The following is a 27,657-nucleotide window of genomic DNA, read 5'->3' as shown; positions in this document are numbered from 1 at the left end:
ACTTCAGCAGTACCCCTGAAGCATTCTCATTCTCCACAGCAAACACTCTTGAGTCAATGCTCTTACCCATGTTATCTTTCCCCTGAAAAATTCCTACCAAGACCTTCCCACATGGCAGGTGGTACTGGACTGCATCTATGTCAGCTTCTTGTTAGCAATTCTAGTTGCAACACAAACTGAAACTCATTCTACGCACCATCACCCTATAAGGGAGGTCTATCCTCAGGGTCCTTGGGAACTGGTGCACATACTGCTTAGACTAAGATCTATAATTTAAGGGACATGTGGTGGTACACATCTATAATATTCCAGCCCAGCCGGGGTAACTTAGCAAGACCCGATCTCAAAATTAAAATAAATAAATAAAAAGCAGAAAAAAAAGCCCTGGGTTCAATCCTCAGTACCACACACACACACACAAATCCTTATCTGACTTGGTCCAATTCCCTCTACGGATTTGTGTGTACTGTCATACAGACCACCAGCAGCTTTGCCTTTCTTCTCTGTCTCCCTAAGGTCCTTCTCACATACCTTAGGGTGGGATTCAGTTTCTCATAGATTTACAAATTTAACTTTTTACTAGGTAACCTTGCCACTAGTATAATTAAAATGAAAGTGAGGTAGAGTATTTCATAGATAATTTGTAGATTGAATATGGCAGTAGGAACATGTCTCATCAAGCCTCTTGAACACGAATTTTGCCAAAATATAGATGCCTAAGTCAATTGCTTTTCAAAGGGTTTAATACTCAAGATGGGAACAATAATTGGAGTGTTTTAGTGGTTGGGATAATTGTTTCTAGAAAAGTTCATTGCCGAGGTATCAAAACAGGTATCATGCTGAAGAGTTCTTTCACTGCACTCTTCCCTGAATCAATATGCTGTCAAACAAGGCAGACACTACAAATAAAGATTATTTCTATTGTATTCAAGAAGCTTCTCTTTTTTTTGTTGTTTTTGGTACCGGAGATCGAACTCGGGACCTTGCACTTTCGAGGCAGGCACCGGAACCACTGAGCTAAATCCCCGGCCCTCATGAAGCTTTTCTCAGTGTCAATTTTCTGAAATTCTAATAAAGAATGAGTGTCGTCAGAAGGCTTTCCTGCATCTGCCATATCCAGGGTTCTCCTTTTATCTAGATTTCTAAGCATAAAGATGCTACCCAAAGCACTTCTCAAAAGGGAAAGCAAACAGGCATTTACTCATTGTGGATGCTCCAGTGTTCCTTTAGGATGAATTCTAACTGAGAGTTCAATATATCTGTAGGTTTAATGGTTAAGGTGGAAAAATCCTTCATATTGTTATTACACTCATTATAGGAATAAGGTCTCTTTAGGAAGGCTTCTCTAACATTGGGCTGTTTTTCAATAGAAACACCTATGCACATAAGGTGTTTATGGTATCTGTCCTCTCATGGCTTCTCAGATGCTTAAAGAGGCTACAACTCCAGCTGAAACTCATTCCACATTCTTTACACTGAAAAGGTTTCTCACCAGTGTGGATTCTCTGATGCTGACTAAGATGTGACTTCAGAGTGAAGCCTCTTCCACATTCATTACACTGATGGGGCTTTGCACTGGGACAGATTTTTTGATGTTGTTTTATGTGGGAACACTGGCCAATATTTCCTCTACATATATCACATTTATGGGTTTTCTCTGCAGTGTGAGTTCTATAATGTTGAATAAGGTCTGAACTGTAATTAAAGGCTCTTCCACATATGTCACATTTATAAGGCTGCTCTTGTAACTCAATCTTTTTGTCTTCAATCACAGTCAAGTTCCAACTGTATGCTTCTTCACAAATGCCATTTTTCTCATTTTTCTGACCCACATGGAGCACCTGATGCTCGATTAGGCTGACATACTGAAAGAAGATTTCTCCACATTCATGACATTGATGGGACTTCTCACGGGAGTGGAGTCGCAGATGTCCAGCAAGGTGTGAACGCCTTCCAAAGCCTTTCCCACATTCATTACACTTAAAAGGCCTCTCCCCACTGTGCACACTCTGGTGCTGAACGAGATGGGACCTCACTCGAAATGCTTTCCCACATAAATGACAGGTGTAGGGCTTCTCACCTGTGTGAACTCGCTGATGCTGAGTGAGGTGCACACGTTGGTTGTAGCTTTTCCCACACTCATCACACCGAAATGGCTTCTCCCCAGTGTGAATTCGTTGATGTTGAACAAGATGTGCACTCTGAATAAAACTCTTTCCACATTCATTGCATTTATGTGGTCTCTCTCCTGTGGAGGGTTTTTTGTGGATGTAAGTGACTTCACTGCAATTAATCCTCTTTGAAGAGGGCTGTCCTAGTATCTCCTTCATAGGAAGTCCCTGCTTTCTGTCAGCCTTGCCTTGGTGTTCATAGCCTTCTTGAAAACCTTGAACTTCAGATGCATTCCTTTGGATTTTTTCTGGTACTTCCATGTCTGCTTCTGAAAATTCTGAAATTTTGTTCTTAACATTCAGTTTTGTATTCCTACTTCTTCTGTCACTGCCTAAAAAAGTTAAGAGCAAAAATGCAAATATCAGTTATTTTGCAGAAGAAAAATAAAGTGTCGGGGTTGGGGGAAGAAGAGGATAATTAAATGAAACTATAACAGAAGTAACAAAAGGGAATACATGTAGGTATTTGATACTAAAAAGGAAGAAAAAGAAAAAATTGGGGGTATTTGTCCAGTGAAGAGAGCAAGACAAAAAAGAGATCTATTTAATGGGTAGCAGTAATGCAAGGAGTAAAAGGAATTCTGAAAAGGGAGGGGAGACAGGAATGAGGACAGATTTAGTACCCCAAAAGGAGTTAGCACACTGAATGAGGTGGAACAAAAACACATAATAGGATGGTGAGAACTGACAAAAATTGGAAGAACTAAAAGACAAAGGGTTAAAAAGTGTTTGGAATTAGGAAATATCTGACTAGGAGCCATGAAACAGAGAAGTGAGCCAACAAAAAAATACTATCAGGATGGCAGGTGATACATCAATCCCTGTCCTCCTCACCTGAGCTGACCCTCTGGCTTCAGTTTCTCTTATATGGAACCTCATACATCTCCCATCCTTTTTTATGTTTTCTTTTTTTTGGTTTTTTTGAGACAGGGTCTCACTATGTACTTCAGACTGGCCTTGGACTATGTAGCCCAGGTTGGTCTCGAACTCACGGTGATCCTCCTGCCTCAGCCTCCCAAGTGCTGGGATTACAGGCATGTACCATCACACCTGGTATGCTTCTCTCGTCTTTAACTGCCACACCACCAGACCACAGCTCCATGAGAACTCCAATGGGATCTGTTCTATTCCCTGCCAGATCCTGAGCACTTAGCACTAGGGGCTCTCAAAACAAGTGGCTGGATGAACACATCAAAGCACTCCTCCTCTAGTCCAAAACAGTAGGAGAAGGTTGAGAGTAATGACTGGGGAATAAGTCTGAGGAACAACTCCAAGTGGGATGTGAAAGATACTTGAGAAGCAACTGCTATCAGATGGTCTGTTCAAATGGGGTAGTCACCAAGAACAGGATGAAACTAGCTGAGACAGGTCGGCTCAACACAAAATTCTAAAGACATTATCAACTTCATAAATGTCTATACCATGAAGGAAGACATGGCAGTGATGTTAATGTGAATCACAAGTAGCTGAGCTTGAGGACATTAAGAGCATCAATTTAAAAATTAAAAGATAAAAACATTCACTAGGTGTGGTTGCGTACACCTCTAATCTCAGCAGTCAGAGACTGAGGCAAGAGGACTGCAAGTTCCAACCCAGCCTAATGATTTTGCAAGACTGTCTTAAGGCAGGGTGGGGGTTGCAGCTCAGTGCTCAGTGTGAAGGCCCTGGGTTCAATCCCCAGTACCACAAATAATTAATTTTGGGGGGAGGGGGACCAGGGATCGAACTCAGGACCTTGCGCCTGCAAGGCAGGTGGCAGAACCACTGAGCTAAATCCTGGCCCAATAATTAATTAATTTAATTTAATCAAAAACTGGCCAGTCTTAGTTGGCTGAAGAATACTAATAAAAGTCTTAAAATTCACAGTTCAGGTAATAGTAATCTCACCCATAGTTAATGTTATTTGAAAAGATTTTTACAAAGTAAACAAACAGGATACTCAACCTTATTCATAACCAAATTAATGAAAACAAACAACACAAAAACAAATTCTCTTCTGGCTACACAAATGGTTAAAAAATTTTAATAACTCTAGCAAAATTTTATTTAAACTGATACTTTCACGTGCAGTGCAATTGTTTTAAAAAGCAATGTAAGGGCTGGGGATTTAGCTCAGTGGTGCCAGCGCCTGCAAGGTCCTGAGTTTGATGCCTGGTACCAAAAAAAAAAAGCAATGTAGTCATAAGTGTTGAGTCACAAAAATGTTTTTTATTTTTTCACCTACTAATCCCACACCTAGGAATCTATTATAAAGAAGTAATCCTAGGGCCAGGGATTTAGCTCAGTGGTTCTGCCGCCTGCTGCACAACCGCAAGGACCCAAGTTCAATCCCTGGTACCAAAAACAAAACAAAACAAAACAAAGCAATAATCCTAAATATAGGAAAATGTAAAGGGGTAATATGGTTGTCAGAACAATAGCTAAAAAATTAGAATTGAACAACCAAAGAATAGTTGAGTAAAGTTAAGTAAATTACAATATCATTAATGATGGGAGGTTGTCCAAAATAACCAACAGGAGGACTGAAACACTGAAAAGTGCACATGTCACACTTAACTGTATTCTGTGGGTACAACTATGTGACATAGGTTTAAAAAAGTATAGGAAAACACACTAAATAATCATAGCTTTGCTCCTTAGGATGGTAGGATTCTGTGTGGTTACTTTCTTTCTTCCTTTCTTTCCTCCAAACTTGATGTACCACTGTTATCATTTAAAAATAAATGAAATAACTAAATTAAAAGAGCAGGGAACAAAGAAAGATGGATGTACAGGAGCCAAATTGTCAATTACTACAGAAAACTGGGCACAGTGGCACAAGCCTGTAATTGTAGCCTGTAATTGTGAGATGCTGAGGCAGGAGGCTCACAAGTTTAAGTCCAGCCCAAGCAAGTTAGCAACTTTGCCAGACCCTGGCTAAAGAAAAAGAATAAAAATGGCTGGCCTTGTGAGGCCAAATGCTTAAGTGACATAAATAGGACACACGTGTGTAAATACTGAACAGCTTCTCTGGTGTGAAAAATCTAAGTTTACATAAGGATCAAAATGTATAATTGATAATGTGAAATAGAAAGAAAAGGTCTAAAGGACTAGGAATAGTGGGAGGGGTAGGGGAAAGGAAAGAAGGGAAAAGAAAAAATATGAGAAAAGGAAAAAATGGAAACAAAGTCTTTGTAATAGGGAAGGGTGGAGGGGGTGAAGGGAGGGCAGGGAATGGGGAAAAAATAAGAACCAAGATGCATCATGAAAGGCACAAATTCCCAGTGATGAATGTAATTGTATGGTATACCTCAAATGTATCAATAAACTTAATAGGAAAAAAATGCCTGGGGATATAGCTCTGTGTAAAGGCTCTGGGCCTCACTTCCCAGGAAATCCCAAAAAAGAATGTCTAAAATGTATGAATCAAGCAACAGCAGTATTAGGTTAAAATATGGAATTACCAGAAGAAACGGGTAAGTGATAAAAGCAAGTACAGTTGGGGGGAAAAGGAAGGTTGAGGGTAAGGGATAGAAAGGAATAGGGTTTTGCCCATTCATTTGGCAATTAAGTATAACTAAGAATACAGTAAACTGTGGTTTTTGTTCCTTCCTATTGCTCCCAGTATTACAACCCATTTGTCTTGTGCCACTAAGCTCATAAAGCAAATGCTTGCCCTCAGGTAATTCCTGAATACAAACTCCTCCCACGTACATATCTGGGACTTCTCCCGGAAATGCCGTTTCAGATGCTCAATCAGGTGTGAGTGGCGACCAAAGCTCTTCCCGCACTCGTTGCACCCGTAGGGCCTCTCCCCGCTGTGGACACTGTGGTGCTGCACGAGGTGGGAGCTCACCCGGAAAGCTTTCCCGCACACCTGGCACTTGTAGGGCTTCTCACCGGTGTGGACTCTCTGGTGCTGAGTGAGGTGCACACGCTGATTATAGCTCTTCCCACATTCACCACACTGAAATGGTTTCTCTCCAGTGTGGATTCGCCGATGCTGAATAAAGTTGGAGGCTTGAAGAAAAAATTTCCCACAGTCGTTACATCTGTGCCCTCTCTCACCATTTGTGCTCTGCTTACGGTTAGTATCTTTGCTAGTGTTAAGATCTCTCTTCTGGGAAGGATTCTGCTTCAGTTTCCCCATGGTGGGATTTACCTGCCACCTTTGTACCATGCCCTTAAAGTCACTAACTTCTGCAAACTCTTGACTCTGGGAAATATTTCTTTCAGTGCTTCCTACTGCCACCCAATGTGAGTTGGGTGAACTGGCTTCATTAGAAATCTGCTTTGCTGTGAGCTCCATATTGTTGTCCTTGGACTCATAATCTGAAATAAGAGAAGGAAAAATGGGGAAATTAGCCATTCCCTGCCTTTGAGGAGAAGATGCAGTGATACAGGATAATTAAGTGAAACCAACATTTGCTAGGAACTTTGTAAAAATGACTTGAAAATGAGGATGCGATAAACACTAAGCAGAAAACCAGACAGAGTAAGGGAAAAAATGCCGGCAAGAATGGGCCAAAGAAATGAAACTGGAGAGCAGTCATCCCACTTAATGAAGAAGGTGCCTGGTATTCTCTTGCTATAATACTTAAAGAATACCTGTGAACACATGTGCAGTACTAAATACAATATTCATCTCCCTTTCTCTCTTTTCCTTTTTCTCTTTTTTTTTCCTGGAAATCAAACCCAGAGCCTTGTACATGCTTGGGAAGTGCTCTACCACTGAGATACATCCCCAGCCTATAAATAAAATATTCTTAAAAAGATGACTTTGGGTTATGCAGCTAACCCTGGTGTTCACTTTCTTCTTCCTGTAAATTCAGAGTTTGAAGAAGAAAGATGATCTTTCTGGTTTTTCCAATCCCAAAAGGATATGAATATGGTACGAACTTGTCTAAATGAAGGGAAAAAAAGGATGTTATTTCTACACTGAGAGAAGTCCCTACTGCTTCAAAGAGCTAGGTTAACATGCAATAGTGATTTATTGATAGATGAATTTTTAAATGCCCGAGATCAGTTCAACAATCAGCACAAGTATTAGAAACTGCTATTTTACTCAAAACACTGAAGTTCAATATGACTTGCTGAGAAAAATCTTCAATAATTAACAATAGGCAATATTATTTTTTAAATGCTAAAGAGATCATGGCCTATAAAGAATTTCCTAGTAAGAGTTCTGTGCTACATCCTGTGGCATATACCTGTAATCATAGCTACTTGGGAGACACAGTCAAGCAGATCCCAAGTTTGAGACTGGCCTTGGAAACTTAATGAGTCCATGTCACAAAATAAAATTCTATAAAAGGCCCAGAGATATAGTGGTACGGTCTTGTGTATAGTGTTTTCCAGACAAATGGGAGACCCTGGGTTAAATTCACAATATCACAAGAGAAAAAAAAAATACTTTAAAAAAAAAAAAAGAATTTTCAATATGTAATAATGGCAATAAGAACTAAATTTGCTGGGTGCTTACTCTAGGCCAGGAATTATACCAACTGCTTTACAATTTTATGACATATGTAATTCTCACAATTAGCTGTTGAGGTACGTACTATTTCATCCTTTTTTGACATAGTCCTAAGTTATAATTTTTGTAGCATGAAGACAATTTTGGTTTTTATTTTATCTTGTGGTGCTGAGCACAAACCCAGACCTCACACATGTAAAGAATACACTGTCCAACTGATCTACATCACCAGCCCTCCATGAAGACAATTTTAATTTACTACATAGCTATTTTATTGCTATTATGATTTTATTTTCTACATTTTAACAGTGGAAACTAATACGTAAAAAACAAAAAAACATACCATAAAACCAGACTTGTATATGCTTTTCTTCTCCCCCATTTAACAAGGTAGATAATCCCAACTACTACAGTACAAAGTATAAACAGAACATACGTGAATGTTTAAATTTTTTAAAATTTATTACACTAAAAGACACATTGTCATCAGTTCCCCTCAAAATATTCAAAGGTTCTCCCTCACTTCAAACACATTCCGTCATTCTTGGCAATGTGTAATAAGGTTTTTAAAACTTAAACATTCACCATAATTTTCAGTCACTACTTGTATCTCTCTTGATTTATCTACCTGTGCTCACACATTTTATTCTTACTAGAATTCTCTTCCATTCAACAAGTCAAACAAGCCTTACTTTTTCCAAGGATGAATTCAAAAAATATCACACCTCAATGTACATCTGATATTAACAGTTAACAATTAGGATATTAACTCCAATTATTAGGATTGGGATATTAACAATTATCCTTTTCCAAGGAGAGGGAGCATATATATTGTGATACCAGTCAACTTATAGACTGGCTTCCTGCCTCTTCATGGTGTAAATGACAAGCTTTCTGATGAGTCTTGGTTTATCTGTATATTCAACTGTCCTTGCTCAATGCTGTGCCAGGCTGCTGAACAATGGGGGGGGGGGGTATACAAAAAAGCTCAATCAGGCTTCAAAATCATGACCTTCAATTTCACTGGTTCCCTGGGTTATCTATCTTTCTAAGTTTGGCTCTTTTTCTTACTCATTTTTTTCAGCACCTATATCAAAATGTTCCCACTGCTATATTTTAAAAGTGGACTAATATATATGGTATGGTATTAGTTTCTCATGAACTTATATCCATGAAGAACATGTCTAGAGCTGGGAGGGGCAGCATACCCCTGTAATCCCAGCACTCTGTGAGACAAGAGGATCCCAGGTTCAAGCCCAGCATGGGCAGCCGGAAGACTTAGCAAGGCCTTGTGCCTAAAACTAAAAGAGGGGCAGGGAGGACATAGCTCCGTATAGAGGCCCCTGGGTTTGATCCCCAGTACCACACAACAAACAAACACGCAGACATGTCCAGAGATATAACAACACCCTAGCCATAATCACTGCCTTGCTGGCTAAGGTGACGCACACTTGTAATCCCCGCGTTCAGGAAGGTGAGGCAGGAGGATTTCCACAGTCCAAGGCCAGCATGGGCTACGTAGTGAGTTCAAGGCCAGCCTAAAAATCTCAAGGTAGGTGCCTTATTTTTCACGTTATACCCATTTATACTATTTGAATTTTTACTATGCGCACATATGAACCTTTTAAAGCCACAGTTCTCCACTGCGCTGCATTAAAACCACTACTGCATCATCTCCTACTCACTCCACTGCCTGCTGAATCACCTGCTCCCTCTCGACAGGTGACTTTCCTATTTCACAGAAAGTCAAAGCTATCCAGCCAAGAGCTCCCTGAATGTCTTACAGCCCCATCTTTAAACTTACTAACAGCCTACTTTTCATCCTCTCTTTGCTCACAATAGAGCATATCTTTCTCGTTAACCAAGATCAATCCTTCCTGCCTCCCATAACCTGGATCTCCCATGCCTTCCTGCTTTCCAGGCAACTCCCCAGATCACTTATTTGTTCTACCTTACTTCCATCTTCTACTTTGTAAGTTCTTTTTGAGTAGCATGTTTTTTTTGGTACAGGGGATCGAACTCAGGACCTTGCGCTTGTGAGGCAGGTGCCAGAACCACTGAGCTAAATCCCCGGCCCAATAAGTACATTTTTTTTTTTTGGTACCAGGATTGAACTTGGGACCTTGCACTGCTTACAAGGCAGGTGGCGGAACCACTGAGGTAAATCCCTAGCCAGTATGGGTGTATAGGTGTATATCACCATGCCCGGCATTCTCTTTTTTTTTTTGGTACTGGGGATCAAACTTGGGACCTTGCGCTTGTGGGGCAGGCAGTGGCACCACTGAACTAAATCCCTGGTCCTTGAGTAGCATTTAAATATGCTTAAAACTTCTCCCCTTTAGAAAAAGGAGCATTCAGTTAGGCATGGCGGTGCACACCTGTAATCCCAATATTCAGGAAGCTGAGGCAGGAGATCACAAGACTGAGGCCAGTCTGAACTGGTCAGCCTGAACTAAATAGCAAGACTCTGCATCAAAAAAAAGTATACAAAAACAATCCATCCATTCAACCCATATACTCCAGTGATCAAGCCTCTCTCTTTCACTTTAGAGACAAAGTTCTTGAAAGTTATCTAGAATACTTTCCTCAAGTCCCTCCTCTTTGCAGTTTTGAAAGACACTGTCTCATGTTCCCCCATATTCCAGCCAATCCATCTTGGAGAAGATACATTTATTTATTTTTTAAAATCTCATTTCCAAATATGATGGATATTTTTTAAAATTCTAACCTACGATGCTGCTAGAAATCCACAAGCATAAAAATAATCAAATGTGGCCTAAGGAGGTAGAAACCACTGAACATGATCTCAATGTAGAAGAGCAGACTGACGTTGTAAAGATGTGGCAATGAAGATAATGAGAAAAATAAACAAAGTAAGAATTGAGAACAGCTGTGAGAGTGACCTAGGAAAGAACTATCCCAAGAACCTCCAACTCTGAATGAAGCCACCAAGTCCCTGTGTAGTGCCTGGAAATACACAGCAATACTAACAGGTTCAGAGTTGCTTTTAGAAATTAAAAGGAAGAGAGTAAAGAAACATTTTCATTAAATATCCTTTTTTTTTCCTTAGACAAAGTCTCTCCATGTAATTCAGGCTGGCCTTGAACTCGCTATGTAGCCCAGGCTAGCCTTGAACTCACAGCAATACTCCTACCTCTGTTTTCCAGGTACTGGGACTACAGATGTGCACCACCACACACCCGGCTCAGTGTAACATTGTTACAATATTAATAATTCATTGAGATAAAAGACTACCCCTAAGATCCCAATAGATCAATGAACAGAGGACATAAAAGGAAATTCTTGAAAATATTAATAGCAACCAAAATACAAAATTTGAAAGAACAAGAGTCATTTTTATACCTTTTAAGTAAAAGCCTGTGAATGAACTGAAATCGTGAACCAATGGCCCCTGCCATGCTTTTCAAAAGAAATCTGGCATTGTGTATGTATTTCACTTGAAGCCCACCAGTGTGCCTGATATGAAGTGGTTGGTTCTTCTATAAGAATGATTAAAAAGCTAAAGGCCACAATCCCCAAAGTGTCTGCAATAATGCTGAGCTTTTTATCATCACTCTAGGCAGCATACAGGACCATTAACTTTCAGGATCGGGGCCAAGGATTTAGCTTAGTGGTTCCACCACCTGCCTCACAAGTGCAAGGACCCGAGTTCGATCCCCAGTACCAAAAAAAAAAGATTTCAACTTTCAAGATCGTAACTTAGTTAGATGTAAGTGTACAAATTCAAGAAGTGATGTAACATGTGAAATGTAGATACCAACACGAACGTCATAAAGTAGCGACCTGTGATCTGGAATGGTGTTGAAGTGTACTAACCACCCATGCACGAGAAGAAAGGAGACAATGCCACTGAGCTGGGCACTACAGTACAAGCCCATAAACTCCACACTCTGAGAGGCTGGTGCAGGAGGATCATAAGCCAAGTCCAGGCAACTCGGCAAGACCCCATCTCAAAATAAAAAATAAAAAAAGGGTTGGGCCAGGGATTTAGCTCAGTGGTTTTGCCGCCTGCCTCACAAGTGCAAGGACCCAAGTTCAATCCCCGGTACCAAAAAAAAAAAAAAAAGGGCTGAGGATGCAGCTCAGTGTTAAGGCCCTGGGTGCAACCTCCAGTACAACCCCCCCCCACACACACACAAAGGGTCTGAGAAGTTTTATAAACCAGAATTATTCTGTTAAGAATTACACAATTTGCCAAGGAATACAATAACCACTTAAAATTTATTAGAATCTAAACCCATTAGTTTTAAGTGTGCTCTTATTTAAGAAAGTTAAAAGCATTTGATGGATTATAAAACCTATCCACCTCAAGTACAGTACTATCAGTCTTCAATCATACCTTTATTAAGGTAGATAATCAGAATAATTTAAATGAGTAAAAAAGAGGTTGACTTACAGGAAAAAAATGTCAAAAACATAACAATTAAAACATGTATGTTTTTTGACTTCGATCCCTGGTATCAAAAAAAATATGTTTTTTTATATGATGTGTTACAAATACTCCTTACAAAATACCAAAATTAAGATGTCCTAATCCATGCAGGTGAAATAATTCTTACCCAGGGAAGTAATACTCCCATAATTCTCCTTCCTGCCATCCCTATAAAGAGACTTCTGGGACTGGTCCAAATGTTCCCACTCCTCCAGGATGAAGGATACAGCCATATCAGCCACATCTTCAATTTTCACCAACTTCTGAAACAGGAGATCTCTGCTAAATTCCCACTCCCTGTGATCAAATCTGGAGCGAGGGGAAGAACTGGGAGCATTACAGCAGGAAATCAGTGACGAGAGGGACTTTGCCTCAAAGAGAAGTGGGAAGTATTGGGCAGAAAGGAAAAAGATAAAAGGTAATGAAGTTAATAACCCAAGATGGGCCTGGTGATTGGTCAAAGAAACAGACTTCCTAATAAAAACTTACAATCAAGGCAGCTACCTGTCAGAGAAGGGATGCAGGTCCTCACAAAGGCCAAAGAGGTACCAGCTCACCTGGGACCCAGCTGAGGGAAGTGAAGCTGTCAGCTCCTGGCTGTCCTTCAGAGGAAGGGAAGGAGCTTGGAGAACAGGAAGGGCTGAGGGAGGAGAAAAAGGTGTGAGTGTGAGTATCTCCATTTGGTTCTCAGTGCTGTCATAGGCCTCCTCTGCACGCAAATCTACAATGACCCCTGCCAAATTCCTCTGGTTGGCTCTCAAGACTCTCTGCATCCTGGCCCCACCCACACTTATCCTTTTATTCCTCCTTCTCCCCAAAAAACCAGACTTGCTGCTTTGGTCACTAATTCCTGCTGGACCATTCTCCTAGAAAGGATTCATTGCATTCCACTCTGCCTGCATCAACTCTACTGGCCTCCAAGAACAGAGTCTCCCACCTTCCATGAAGCTGAAGCATTGCCTAGAGTGCAGGGGTTCACAAGCTTTAATGCAGGGATCTTGGCACACAGCAGATTCTGACTCAGAAGGCCTGAGTGGACCGAAGGCTGCATTTCTATCAAGCTTGAGCAAGTGAACTGGTCTGGCTGGTCCTTGGACCACACCTGGATTACCAAAGGCTCCAGTCCAAAGGCTTCAAGGAATTTCCATAGTTCATATTCAGGCAAGAAGTCAAGAGATATACATTAGGTCTACTCTATTAGAGGAATAGTCAGATAAAACTACTCTTGTCCTGAAAAACTCCAATGGAGAGAACAGATATGTAGGCCTGCTTGCCTTACCACAGTGTGAAAAGTTCTAGAACTGATGTTCCTGACTTTCCACAGGGGCAGAAGCACCTGCAGACTGCACGAGAGAAGCAGGAGTAGCAGAAAGGCCTTTTCTTGGAGGGTGGCGCTAGGCGGTCGGGGGAAGAGGTAGGAGAAGGCAAGCTTTCCTGGGCAAAGGGCGGGCATGTGTGTTGCCTTAAAGGGTCCCATCTCCAGAGGCTGGAAACCATATCAGCTTTTGCTGTCACCTCTACTGGCTCTGTCTCAAGACCATGGCACAGCGGACCTTCCCGTCTGTGTGCCCTGTGATTTAAGGATGGCCATCAGTACATGGGAAAATATGGTGGAGAAAGCAAAGGTGAGATGGCTCAGAATAGGGCAGAAGTCTAAACTGAGGTGGGCATCTGAAATGAACAGACACTTTTCAGATAAAGTAGAACAGGCAAATAAGTATACGAAGAAATGCTCAATATCACTTGTCATTCAAGAGATGCAAATTAAAGCAATGATGAGATTCCAGCTCACTCCAGAAAGAATGGCTATTATCAAGACATCAACTAATAACAAATGCTGGCAGAGACAAGGGAAAAAGGAGCCCTGCTCCACTCTTGCTGGGAGTGTAGATTGGTGCAACCACTGTGGAAATCAGTGTGGAGATCTCTCAAGGAACTAAAACTAGAGGTTCCATTTGACTCAGCTATTCCCCTTCTTGGTAACTTCCCAAATGAATTAAAAGCATCTCACCACAGTGATATATGCACACCCATGTTTATAGCACCACATTTTGTAATAGCTAAAACTTGGAACAGCCCAAATGCCCATTAACCAATGAATGGATAAAGAAGATGTGGTCTTTTTATACAAGGGAGTACTACTCTGCCATAAACAAGGATAAGATTGAGACATTTCTAGCTAAATGGATGCACCTTGAGACTATACTCTTAAGTGAAATAAATTGGACACAAATGTTTATAAATACTTCATTGTTTCTCTGGTGTGAGAAACTGAAACTGTAAATAAGGACCAAAATGTATAACAGATATTGGGAAACAGGAAGAAAATGTTCAAATGAGAAGGGGAACAAGGGAGGGGAGAGGGGGAAAGGAAGGGAGGGACAAGAAAACCGTAAGAGAATAGAAGGAAAAATGGAAACAAAGCCTTTGTAAATGAGGGGAAAAGGGTCAAAGGGAGTGGAGGGGAATGGGAAAAAAGAAGCAAGATCTATCCTGTACAGGTACAAATTCCCTAAGATGAATGTGATCATTACGTGTATCTAAAATGTACCGATAAAATTTTTAAAAAAGAAGTCTAGACTTAGGGCCCGACCACTCAGGTTAAACCTTGGCTCTGTTACTTACCAGCTTTGTGACCTTGGACAAGTTACTCAAACTCTTAGGCCTAATTTTTTTTTCATGTCTGTGTGGGGAGAGGGGAATTGAACCCAAGACCTTCACACTGAGCTACATCCCCATCCCTTTTTGATACGGAATCACTGGTTTTTGTTTGTTTTATTTGGGAGACAGGGTCTTGCCATGTTGCCCGGACTAGCTTCAAACTCCTGGGTTCAAGCAATCCTCCTGTCTCAGCCTCTCAAGTAGCTGGGCTTACAGGCATGCACCAGTAGTAAGAATTATGTGTATACCAACAAAGTCTACTGCACATTTAGTTTTTGAGCTTCTTTTATGAACAGTTTTAAATGTTTTGTTTCATTTTATTTTGTTTGAGATAGGGTCTTGCTATGCAGTTCAGGCTGGCTTTGAACTCACTATGTAGCTGAGGTTGGCCTTGAACTTGTGGCAATCTTCTTGTCTCAGCCTCCCAAGTGCTGGGATTGCAGGAGGGTACCACCATGCCCAGCTTTTATATTTGTTAAGGTTAGTATTATATAGTATTTATTGTTTTTGAAGTCTTCTCAAGAACAAAAAGGAAATTTATTTTACAAACAGACTAAATTCTATATGGATCAATTGGACCTGTGTACAAATCTAAGATACAGTTTGGCATCTACATGATCTTAGTTTTCCTATGCGTTGAAATATTTTTCCATTTCATCCTAAAAATTATTTCACTGTACTAATCACAATTTATTAATTATTCCCAACAATGCCACAGAAGACTAAAGTGACAAGCATGGAAGAATAAAGGAAACATATGGGTGACAGAAGAGTGAAATAAATCATCATTCTTTACCCTTCTCAAAATACTACATACGTTGCCCAAAGCACCACTTCATTCTTCAAGCAGGTAGAAAAGAAAGCTGTTGACACTTGTTTAGTTTTCACTCAACACAACTGAGAATGCACAATTTTTCATCTGCTGCTCAAATTGCCAAAACTTAAATGTACAGAAAAAGACATTTACTACGCAATTCAGAAGATGACAGAGACAAATAACAGCACTCTCTAATAATAACAATAATGATGACAATAAGGAAAATATCAGCATAAGTCTTTAAATGCTAACATCCTACATAAATTTTCTCAAATTCAAGAATCAACAATGCTGCCTTGCACAGTGCCACACACCTGTAATCCCAGCACTCAGGAGGCTGAAGCAGGAGGATCACTGCCAGTTCAAGGCCAGCTTGGGATACACAGTGAGTTCAAGGCTGGCCTGAATTGCATAGTAAAACCCTATCTCAAAAATAACAACAAAGAATCTACAATGAACAACCTATTTTTAATTTCAAAAAACTATAGCACTCTCATCCAGTGAGTGACTGAACAGAAAGGACTGTCCCATATGACATTTCACAAGAGTCTTGACCATCCCATTTTGCTGAAAGGAGAGAACTCCATGACAGTATTCTTTCACCACGTCTGTGTGTCAAAACATACTTGATGCAAAGAAGTTTAGTGCTTATTAGAATTTCTTTAAAAATTGTTTTTCACTCTTTTGAATTCTTTTATAATTATTCATAAAATTACTTAAAATACAAAAAACAAAAAGGATCCACTGGACCCAGGTGATAAAAGGTAAGGACCATTTTTCCTAGTACTGTGAGGCATAAATGAATTCCAACAGGTAAAATGCTTAGAACAGTTCCTACACAAAGTATGCACTACATAAGTAATAGCTGCTGTTGCAGCTGCTATTTTTACCATGGTGGAAGGACAGCTGGAGGAGATGAGGACAATGGAGTATGTCAAGGAGAAATTTGAACACTCAAGAAAGACTGAAAGAGCCAAGTGTGGTGGCCCATGCCCATAATCCTAGCATTCAGAGGCTGAGGCAGGAGGATCACAAGTTTGAGGCCAGCCTCGACCCCACAGTGAGTTCAAGGCCAGCCTGAACTATGAACTATATAGTAAGACTGTCTCAAAAAGCAAACAAACCAAGAACTATAAGAAAGTCTGAGGCCGAACAGAGGAAATATAGTCCTTTATCCACCAACTCTTATCCACAATTCTGAAAACAAAGCTGTAAATAGCAGAGGAACCCCCACCCCGCCACGAGGTCTCACTATGTTGCTTAGGCTGGATTGAAACTCCTGAGCTCCAATGATCCTTCTGCCTCAGCCTCTGGAATAGCTGTGACTACAGATCTTTGCCACCGTGCATGACCCCAAAGGATTTTTTTTCCATTAAATTAGGCACTGAAATAATTTGACAGCAGAATCTGACCTGAATTTTTTTTTTTGAGACTGGGTTTTACTACATAGTTCAGGTTGGCCTTGAATTCACTATGTAGCCCAGGCTGGTCTCAAACTCAAGGCAATCCTCCTGCCTCAGCCTCCCAAGTGCTGGGATTACAGACATGCACCACCACACCCAAGCCGGACCTGAATTATTATAAAGCCATTTAAAGCTTTTATTTAGGCTAGGGATTTAGCTCAGTGGTTCAGCCACCTGCCTCGCAAGTGCAAGGTCCCAAGTTTGATCCCTGGTACCAAACCAAAAAAACAAAACAAAATAAAGCTTTTATTTAATCAACTTACTCCAATATATATACATTTCAGCACACAAATATTAATATGTGTACCACTTCAAACAGTGCTGCTAATGTAATAAATAGTATAAATTATATCACCTTACTAAATCTGCAAAACTCAGGGATTATGGATTGGTGGACATATGACATAATTAATTTGATACTCAGCTGATCTTCCTTGATGTAGCTAATACAGGTAAATAAAACTGAGACAGGGAGGGAGGGAGTGGAAGAGAGAAACAGGGAAGGAAAGAAGAGAGGTCAAATGTTCTAAGGTCAGTGGGAAAACTGCTTCAAATAAGATTTCAAAGTGAATGGCTGAGCAGCCAGAAATAAATGCAAGTAAAAACTGGAGTGTCTTTTTAATATAATCATTAAGACAATAAAATTCATGAGACAGAGGTGAAAAACTGCTCCAAAACAATTTGTTTTTAATTTTTTACTTTTTTTGGTTTTTCTGAGACAGGATCTTGCTATGCAGTTCAGGCTAGCCTTGAATTAACTATGAAGCCCAGGCTGGCCTGGAATTCAAGGTGATCCTCCTGCCTTAGCCTCCTGAGTGCTAAGATACAGGTGTGTGCCACCTTGCCGGGCTTGCAGAACAATTTCGAAATATGTGTAAGAGACATCTATAGATCTCTGAACAATACCTGTACTTCAACCTGTCAATATAATCATCTGTTATAGTGTCTGTCTTTTTTTTTGGTGCTAGTGATCGAATCAAGGGCCATGCAGATGCTGAGCACCACTGAGCTACACCCCAGCCTCTATTCAAGTTTTGGTGTTTGTGTATGTGTATGTGCTTCTTTGAGACAGGGTCTCACCGTGTAGTTCAGGCTGGCCTCACATTCACAGTGATCCTTCTGCCTCAGCTTCCCAAGTGCTAGGATTACAGGCATGTGCCACCACATCTAGCTCCATTATATCTTTTGAATACAGCTCCAGTCATCCTAGAAGCTGCCCTCTATTTTGACACCAGAGAGTACACCCCAGATTTCCAACCCTTCCCAACCTCCCGAGCCTGCTGGTTTCAGACAGGCTGCTGAGCCTCCCTTCCCTCTCTTCCAATACTCCCTGGCCATGGGCCAGAGTACCCGGCTCTACCATGTCTGTTATGCTGAAACATGGTGCCTCACCATTTTCCTCCAGAACATGAGGTTTCCGTGGCTCTTGTTCAGGCTGGGCATCCATGGACAGGAACTGGTGACCAAAGGTCTCCTGCACTGCTCCAGGTGACACCATCTTCTGAGGAAGCACTTCAGGACACGCCACAATCTAACAACCACAACCACAACCAATCAATGCAGTTACAGAGATGGCTATGAAAGAACCCAGTAGGGTCCACTGGACTTTCATTAGTTCCTCCACCAAATATTTAATGTACATCTACAATGAGCCAGGAACTATTATACAGTGGTTTAAGAAATATGATTTACTTCTAGTTGGAGAAGATGTTCATGGAACACAGCAATACACACATACTAATTACAAACTGTTGTAAGTTAGAAGAAACATAGCATTGTGAGTTAAAAACAGATGAGATCCATTTTAGACTGGGCAGCCACTGAAAGCTTTTCTAAGGAAGTGTCACTGAACACCTAAAGGATCAGAAGAAAGCAACCAAGGAAAAAGTACTGTATCGAGAAGAGACCCAGGCAGAGAGAACATCAGCAAAATCCTCAAGCAGAAAGAGTGTGCTCAGTACAATACAGGAACCTTAAGAAGACCAGTGTGGGTAAAGGTTAGTGAAGGGAAGAATGAGAAAGGGGGTTGAAAAGGCTGTTACACAACTTAGGAAGTCACACATGGACAGACAGACAAACACGAACACATAAGCTAGTTCATATCCACAGTGCTACTGGCCCCCATCTTTCTGCTCTTGGCCCTTTGTCAACCCTAGAGTACAATTACTCTGCTACAATCCCCCTAGATTATGCCTATTGTGGAAAGTAGCAGTTCAGTCCTAGCACAGGGTAAGATAAAATCCTACACTAAGATAAAGCTGCTATTTCCTTTCCTCCCTCCTCAGGTTTCAAAGCACTTTAAAATGTAACTCTTCTAGTACAGGTACTATATTAAGAGCTGTAAAATAGTTGTGGCAAATACCACTCTGAAAGCTTCTGTGTCCCAGTGGGCCTGCCCAGAACAAGAGTTCAGATTTCAATATGTCATCCAGTACCCAGGCTCCAAACAACTAAAGCAGCACTTGAGGTCCACTGAGACAAAGATAAAGGAACCATGAAAAATTACAGATGGCATAAACAACATTGCCAAGAACACCAGAAGACAGGGAGGAGAGCCAAACAAAATAAGCTATGAAGATCTTTGGGAAATCCCTCCAGATGGGCCTCACAGCTCTGACTATGCCTCACAGCTCTGACTACCACAAATGAATGATTTTCCTGCATGTATGAGCTGCGTGCATATCATAGTAAAGAGAGTAGATGTGCAATATCTGCTCTAAGTTCTGCATTTTAAAAATCCTTTCGGTTTTACATTATGATTTTGGATATTTATTTCTGCAAAACAGTAGGAAAGTTTCCATTACTATCCCATGTTAGGTTAAAAAAAAGAAAAACTGGACTTCACCATGAGCCTTTACTTCTTGTTCTGACTGAGCAACAAAAAGGTTGAAACATTCCCATCTCCAGGACAATCCTTCAGGACAGCAACAGGGTCCTGCTGCAGGTCAACAGCCACTCCTCTACTGCTACCTGCATCACAGGGTTCAGCCCAACTCAAGAGCTTGGATCTTCTGGAGCTCTGAAGTACCCCTCATCCAGAGGAGAAGACTGATGAGACTGGTAACTTAAACTGAAATGCAGTAGCTCTAAAGAATGAGAATTCTGTAGCTACTTTCAAACTCTTACAAACTTGTGGTCCCATAGTTTTTGTTTCTTTGCCATTAAAAGAAAAGAAATTAAAGCTTAAAAGAGCATTAGCATAGGAGCAAGAGAAGGAAGGGAGTCAGTTTACAAATAAGTATAGGGAAGGCTGGGGATTTAGCTCAGTGGTTTCGCCACCTGCTGCGCAAGCGCAGGACCCAAGTTCGATCCCCGGTACCAAAAATAAAAAGTACAGGGAAAAATAAGAAGTGAAAGGAAGTTATGAATCCTCCCTAAATTAACATGCAATTTTATAGAATCCCAATAATAATATCAACAGGACTTTTAGTGGCGGTGGAAACTAAGTAACTCTGAAGTTTACAAGAGCAAAAGAAAACACAAATTTTTTTTTTTATTTTTTAAGAGAGTAAGGGCAACTCTACTAGATACCAAAACATTTTATACAGCTCAAATAATTAAAAATATTGATATTGAACAGCCAAGAAAATCAATAAAAAATAAGAAACTAGACATGAACCTCAAATACAAGCAGAAATATGATACCTGATAAAAGTGCCATATAAATAAGAGAAGATAAAGGGGATCACTATGTTACTGAGGCAACTAGATAAATATCTGGGAAAAAAATAAGTGTAACCACACTAAATACCTTGCACCAAAATAAATTCCAGGTGGAACTATCATTTAAAAGCACTAAAAAACAATGGAAAAGAAACTATAAGGAAAATGCTTTCATAATATTATAGTGAGGACCTTTTTAACTATGGTACGAAATCTAAAAAACATCAAGAGTGGGCCAGGGATTTAGCTCAGTGGTTTCACCACCTGCCTCGCGAACGCAAGGTCCCGAGTTTGATCCACAGTACCAAAAAATTAAAAATAAAAAAATAACAAAATAAAATTAAAAAATCAAGAGTTAAACTGACTGCATAAAAATTTAAAAATCTCCATAAGCAATGACAAACAACAGACTAGAAAAATAATACATGGAAATCATACAACAGGCACAACTGTAATAGGTACAGATTACAGGTAAGAAATATATGCAAATAATTTGCCCAAAATACACAAAAAAGATAAATAGCCTTTAAAAATATGTTCTGTGACTCACTGAGACAGAAATAGGGCAAACAATTCCTTTCATAATAGCATTCAAAAAACTGAAATACCTAGGAATCAACCTAACAAAAGAAATCAAAGACTTTTTCTCTGAAAACTATAGCACTCTGAAAAGAGAGATTGAAGATGATATCAGGGCCTGGGGATTTAGCTCAGTGGTTCCCCCACCTGCCCCACATGCAGAAAGACCCAAGTTCAATCCCCAGTACCAAAAAAAAAAAAAAAAATGAAGATGGTATCAGAAAATGGAAAGACATCCCCTGCTCCTGGGTAAGGAAGATCAAAATAGTGAAAATGGCCATACTTCCAAAACTGCTATATAGATTCAATGCAATCCCAATTGAAATTTCAGCAGCATACTTCACAGACCTTGAGAAAACAATCCAAAAATTCATTTGGAACAAGAAGAGACCCAGAGGGGCCAGGATTTAGCTCAGTGGTTCCTCTGTCTGCAAGCCCAAGCAGAAGGTCCTGAGTTCAATCCCCCGTACCAAAAAAAAAAGTGCCTTAGAAGAGACCCAGAATAGCAAAAGCAATTCTAGGTAACAGAGACATGGCATGGGGTATCACAAACCCCAAATGGAAACTATACTACAAAGCCACTGTGATAACAGCATGGTAGTGGCAAAGAAACAAACCTGAAGATCAGTGGAATAGATTAGAAGATGCAGAAACAATTCCAGACATACTCAGCCATCTCATCTTCAACAAAAGAACCAAACACCCTCACTGGAGGAAAGATAGCCTCTTTAATAAATGGTGCTGGAAAAATTGGGTTTCAACTTGCCAAAGATTAAAACTAGGGCCGGGAATTTAGCTCAGTGGTTTTGCCGCCTGCTTCGCAAGTGCAAGGACCCAAGTTCAATCCCCAGTACCAAAAAAAAAAAAAAAAAAAAAAAAAAAAAAACTAGCCCCAACTATAAAATAGAAACGCTGAACCAGCTGGAACAGAGGTTAGGTAGAACTCTTGAAGCCACTGGTGTAGGAAAAGATTTTATGAACAAAACCTCCGTTGCCCGTAAACTAGCACAAACAATCAACAAGTGGGATCTCTTCTTAATAAAAAGCTTCTGCACAGCAAGAGAAACCACCAGCAGTGTGAAGAGACAACACACAATGTGGGAAAAAATCTTCACCTGCTTTTCCTCAGACAAAGGTCTACTATCTGGAATCTATAAAGAACTTAAAAAGATCAGACCTCCCAAATTTAAAGACCCAGTCAAAAAATGGGCATCTGAAATGAACAGACATTTCTCAGGCAAAGAAGTAGAAATAGCAAATAAACACATGAAAAAATGTTCCACATTACTGGTCATTCGAGAGATGCAAATGAAAACGACGCTGAGATTCCACCTCACTCCAGAAAGAATGGCTGCTATCAAGAAATCAACCAATAACAAATGCTGGCGGGGCTGTGGGGAAAGAGGAACCCTGCTCCACTGCTGGTGGGAGTGTAGACTGGTGCAAGCACTGTGGAAATCAGTATGGAGATACCTCAAAGAACTAGGACTGGAAGTCCCATTTGACCCCGCTATTCCACTGCTGGGGATCTTCCCCAAAGAATTAAAAGAATCACACCACAGTGATATATGTGCGCCCATGTTCATAGAGGCACAGTTTGTGATAGCTAAAACTTAGAAACAGCCCAAATGCCCATCAACTGGAGACGGGATAAAGAAAATGTGGTTTTTTAAATAAAATGGAGTACTACTCAGCCATAAAAAATGAGAAATTAGAGACATTATAGCTAAATGGGTGCACTCTGAGTAAAATAAATAGGACACACATGTGTAAATACTGAATAGTTTCTCTAGTGTGAGAAACTGAAAGTGTAAATAAGGACTAAAAGGTATAATAGATAATGTGAAATAGGAAGAAAAGGGGCAAAGGGGAAGTGGGAGGGGTAGGGGAAAGGAAAGAAGGGAATGCAATTAATATGAGAAAATGGAAACAAAGTCTTTGTAAATAGGGAGGGATGGAGGGGTTGAAGGGAGGGCAGGGGAAGGGTGAAAAATAAGAACCAAGAGAGATTATGTAAAGGTGCAAATTTCCAACGATGAATGTCATTATATTGTATACCTAAAATGTACCAATAAAATAAAATTTAAAAAAAAATATGTTCTTTGGTCAAACTCACAAAACAAATGCAAATTAAAATGGCACAGAAATGAACAAAGATATAGGTCTTTTGCAAATGGGAAGAAAACCAAGAGATGGAGGGAGGAGGGATGAAAGGAAAAATTAAGATGTGTTACGTACATGCACTAACTCCTCACACTGAAGACAATCATTGTATACTGCAAACACACACGGTAAAAATAAAAAAATTTTTAAATAGCACAGAAATGGAAGGAATACTGGATGTTCCACGTTGATAACAATGAAAACGTTTGATAACATTGATGTTACCAGGCCGTAACAAAAAAATTCTTTTATACATTGCTGGTGGGAATATAAATTGAGATAACCTCTATGGGAGACAAAATATAACAGTTATCAAAACTGCAAATGTAGGCCTGGGATTTAGCTCACTGGTTCCACTGCCTGCCTCGAAATCGCAAGGTCCTGAGTTCAATCCCCGGTACCAAAAAAAAAAATTGCAAATGTACCTCTGAGCCAATAATTTGATTTCAAAGAATCCATTCTACAACTTCCTCTGTGTGTGCGTGTGCGTGTGTGGGTGCGCGCGCATGTACATATACGGAATAGTCGTTATCTACAGCATTTTTTGGTTTTGTTTGTTTGATTTTTTTTTGAGACAAGGTCTCGCTTTTTAGTTTAGGCTGGCAATGAACTCACTATGTAGCCCAGGCTGGCCTCAAACTTGCAGCAATCCTCCTGCCTCTGCCTCCTAAGTGCTGGGATCCCAGGTGTGCGCCACCACGCCCGGGTTTCTTTCTTTTTTTTTTTTTTTTGTAGCACTGGGGAAAAAACCCGGGGCCTCTGCTGCACCCGCTAGTCTTTTTCTTTTTTTCGTTTGAAACAGGACCTTGTTAAATCATTAAATTGCCCAGGCTGGGCTAGAATTTGTGATGCTCCTGCCTCAGACTCCCAGAGTGTTGGGATTACCGGCATCCACCATCACGCCCACCTACCAAAGTGTGTTATAGTAAACATTTGGAAACAATCTAAAGAACAACTAGGGCTGGGGATTTAGCTCAGTGGTTCTGCCGCCTGTCTCGCAAGTGCAAGGACCCAAGTTTGATCCCCGGTACCAAAAAAAAAAAAGCATCGTTAAAGAACAACTAAAACTAACAAGAGTTAAATAAATTACGGTACATCCATACCTAAATATAATGCAGTTGCAAAGAGAGCCAGTTTTACTTGCACGAAGATGGAACAAAATAAGATATAAGAAAAGAGTAGGGCAGGCCATACTTTTGAGTGAAATAAATAGGACACACGTGTGAGTATCGAACAGCTTCTCTGGTGTGACAAACTGAAAGTGTAAATGAGGATCAAAATGTATAATAGATAATGTGAAATAGGAAAAAAAGAGTCCAAAGGGGAAGGGGACATAGGAGGGGTAGGGGAAAGGAAAGAAGGGAATGGAATTAATATGAGAAAAGGAAAAAAAATGGAAACAAAGTCTTTGTAAATAGGGAGGGGTGGAGGGGTTGAAGGCAGGGCAGGGGAAGGGGGAAAAATAAAAACCAAGATACATCATGAAAGGTACAAATTCCCAATGATTATATTATTACTAGGTGGAATATTTTTTAGATATCTATTAAGTTTATTTGTTGGAAGGGGTTTTTTTTTTGGAACCGGGGATCAAACTCGGGTCCTTGCGCTTGCCGGGCAGGCGGCAAAACCACTGCGCTAAATCCCCAGCCCCCAAATTCCCAATGATGAATGTCATATTGCATACCTAAAATGTACCAAAAAACGTAAAAAAAAAAATTTATATATAGATAAAATCAAAGGCATTACTAAACTGTAAAAAAAATAAAGAGCAAGGCAGAAGCGCACAGAGACTTAGAAGCATTTGTGTGCTTTTTAAGCACGTCATACACATATATGCTAATCTATAAATGAATGTGGTATATTTCTGTAAACATATACAAGTACCATGTAATGGTGGCTGCCTCTGGAGAGGAGAATTAGGCAGTTAGGAAATCAGGGGTGGAAGGGAAACTTACTTTTAATTATAATCTTATGTCCCTTTTTGGATTTTGTACCATGTCATTCAAAATATAAATACAATCCTAAAAGTCAACAAAATTGCAAACAGTCTTCTACAGGTTAACACACTGGATATTGCTTCTCCTTGCTGGAGTGGTAAATCTCCACAGTGCACCTAATCCCAGAACAAAAGAATCTGAATGAAGCACCAGAGGGCTAAGGATCTCACCGATGCTTAGCAGCTCCTTAGCTCTTCCCTCTCCCTCTTCATCGCCCGTCTCCTCGTCCACTCACCTGTTGTCTTGGTTCCTCAAGTTCTCTCTGCATATTTTCTATCACAGCCACAGCCTCTTCTCCGCTTTCAGGGTGGTGTTCTCTCACCCAGGCCCGGAACTCTTCAGGCAGGATGCTCAGGAACTGTTGCAGCACCAGAAGCTCCAGGATCTGCTCCTTGGTGTGCAGCTCAGGCCTCAGCCACTCACAGCAGAGCACCCGGAGCTGGCTCAGGGCCTCCCGGGGTCCTGATGCCTCATGGTACTGGAAATGCTTGAAGCGCTGATAAAAAGTCTCAAACGTTGGCGGATTGTACTCCTGCATCCAAGTACAGTCTTCTTCTTCCACCTTCACTATTAGAAGATCTTCCTGCTCTTGCGAAGGCTCAACTGGAGGGTCCAAGTCTGTAACTTCCCGGGAGTCTGTCATTATCATTCCAACTCGGAGGGAGGTCCCTCGAGGCTGGTTATTACTCTGACCCAATTTATTTTCTGCTCTTTAAGATCCTCCGAAGGGCACTTTCAGTAATGTACAGCCTACTGATACATAGGGAATCATTATTAACAAACAGATGGCAAAGACGTCATCGCGACTAAAAATGACCATTCAACAAAGTAATTTACTGGAAAACATGCACTGTAAGGCAGTCGTCACTCCGTTCACTAATTATTAACAGAACACATACAAGATTTTTTAAAAGGCATAAAAATTTGACCTCAGGCCCAATCTAAAACATCGTTTTAGAAGTGACAAACTTCACATTTCATGTAAGTAATGGGACAAGACTTACTAATCCAGACGGAGTCGCTTCTTCTCTGTACCATAAACCAAACTTAAGTCAGAATAGGGGTGGAAAACATTAAAATGGTCATAACTGGCCCTGTTCGTCAAGCCATAAGAGCTTGACAGACCAATAGGAAACTTCATTGGTCCCTAAGAGAAGCAGAGTTATCACAGTTAAAGAGATCTGGATCCCTCGGAATCGTTCCTGACCCTGAGACAGACGGGCCTGGTGAAGGTGAGGGACAGGACTCCCTTTCGACACAAATCCCTACCCTCTGGCCCTCAAGTTTCCAGTCTAGGAGAGCTCTCTGAAAGATAATGCTCCCCGTAGACAAAGCGTGGAAGATAGGATTCTTCTTATAAACGGAGAGAACACTGACGCAGACACTTCCTAACACTTCCTCGCCGGAAGTAAGCGGGTCCAAGATTAAGCCTCAAATCCCACCCCCGAGAGCACTTCCGAGTCCTCTCTAGGAATCCCGGAGGTCCCAGCCTCACAACGGGCTGGGGTGCCGCCCCCAACCCCGCCCCGGCTAGAGAGCCTACCAATCGGTGTGGAGACGGGAGGCGTGCCCGGACCTCGGCCCGCCTTCCCCAACCCGGCCTCCTCCAGCTTCCTAAACTCCAAACCCACCCGGAGACACCGCCACCCTCTTCCCCAACCCAAGCCAGGGTACCTTGGAGGGAGAGAGGGCGGGGCCTTAGGGGGGCGGGCGAGATGTGCGAGTGTCTCATTGGCTGTAGCCCTTTGCACCTCCCCACCCCAAATGCTCTGCGCCTCTGTTCGAAAAAGATTTGTACCTGTCTTTATACAAGTCTCATCCCTCACTCGTTCTAAACTGTGGACTCTTCAGAATTTTTTCACCTAGATCCTCGCCATTTCTCTAACCCCCTTTCCAAACACAACCACCTTAGCCGGGCGTGGTGGCACATGCCTGTAATCGCAGCACTCGGGAGGCTGAGATAAAAGGATTGCCGCAAGTTCGAGGTCAGCCTGCCCTACATAGTGAATTCAAGGCCAGCCTGGACTGCACGGAGAGACCCTGACTCAAAAAAAGGGGGGGGGGGCGCGAGGATTTAACTCAGTGGCGCCGCGCCTGCCTTGCAAGCGCAGAGTCCTGAGTTCGATCCCCGGTACCAAAACAAAAACAAAGACAAAAACAAAAAACCACCTGGACCGTCGCTGTCGGGTCACTGAGCCAAAATCTACGTCATCCCCTTCCCTACCCCGCCCCGGC

At 41.1% G+C, this 27,657-nt stretch overlaps 1 protein-coding gene across 13 annotated transcripts; it reads right to left on the bottom strand.

Annotated features, from left to right (window-relative positions):
* Positions 1-725: 725 nt before the first annotated feature.
* On the bottom strand, positions 726-26,872 carry Zkscan5 (zinc finger with KRAB and SCAN domains 5). Of its 13 annotated transcripts, none has more exons than XM_004840522.3 (7): positions 26,427-26,867; positions 25,658-26,175; positions 18,413-18,551; positions 12,637-12,719; positions 12,207-12,342; positions 5,865-6,482; positions 726-2,503 (listed from the first exon to the last, which is right to left on the bottom strand). In XM_004840522.3, the coding sequence occupies exons 2-7, from the start codon at positions 26,069-26,071 to the stop codon at positions 1,377-1,379; spliced, it is 2,517 nt and encodes an 838-aa protein (XP_004840579.2). In that variant the 5' UTR covers positions 26,072-26,175; positions 26,427-26,867; the 3' UTR covers positions 726-1,376. The 13 variants fall into 13 exon arrangements, with proteins under 13 accessions (XP_004840579.2, XP_004840578.2, XP_021110463.2 ...); XM_004840521.3 differs by having other exon boundaries at positions 25,658-26,172; XM_021254804.2 differs by having other exon boundaries at positions 6,007-6,482; positions 25,658-26,872.
* Between the last annotated feature and the right edge of the window lie 785 nt (positions 26,873-27,657).

Source organism: Heterocephalus glaber, unplaced genomic scaffold (genome assembly GCF_053883595.1).
Source record: "Heterocephalus glaber isolate CG9 unplaced genomic scaffold, H.glaber_assembly_v1.0 deba00001610, whole genome shotgun sequence".
NCBI classification, from domain to species: domain Eukaryota; kingdom Metazoa; phylum Chordata; class Mammalia; order Rodentia; family Bathyergidae; genus Heterocephalus; species Heterocephalus glaber.
This window is presented reverse-complemented; position numbering and strand designations above follow the sequence as displayed.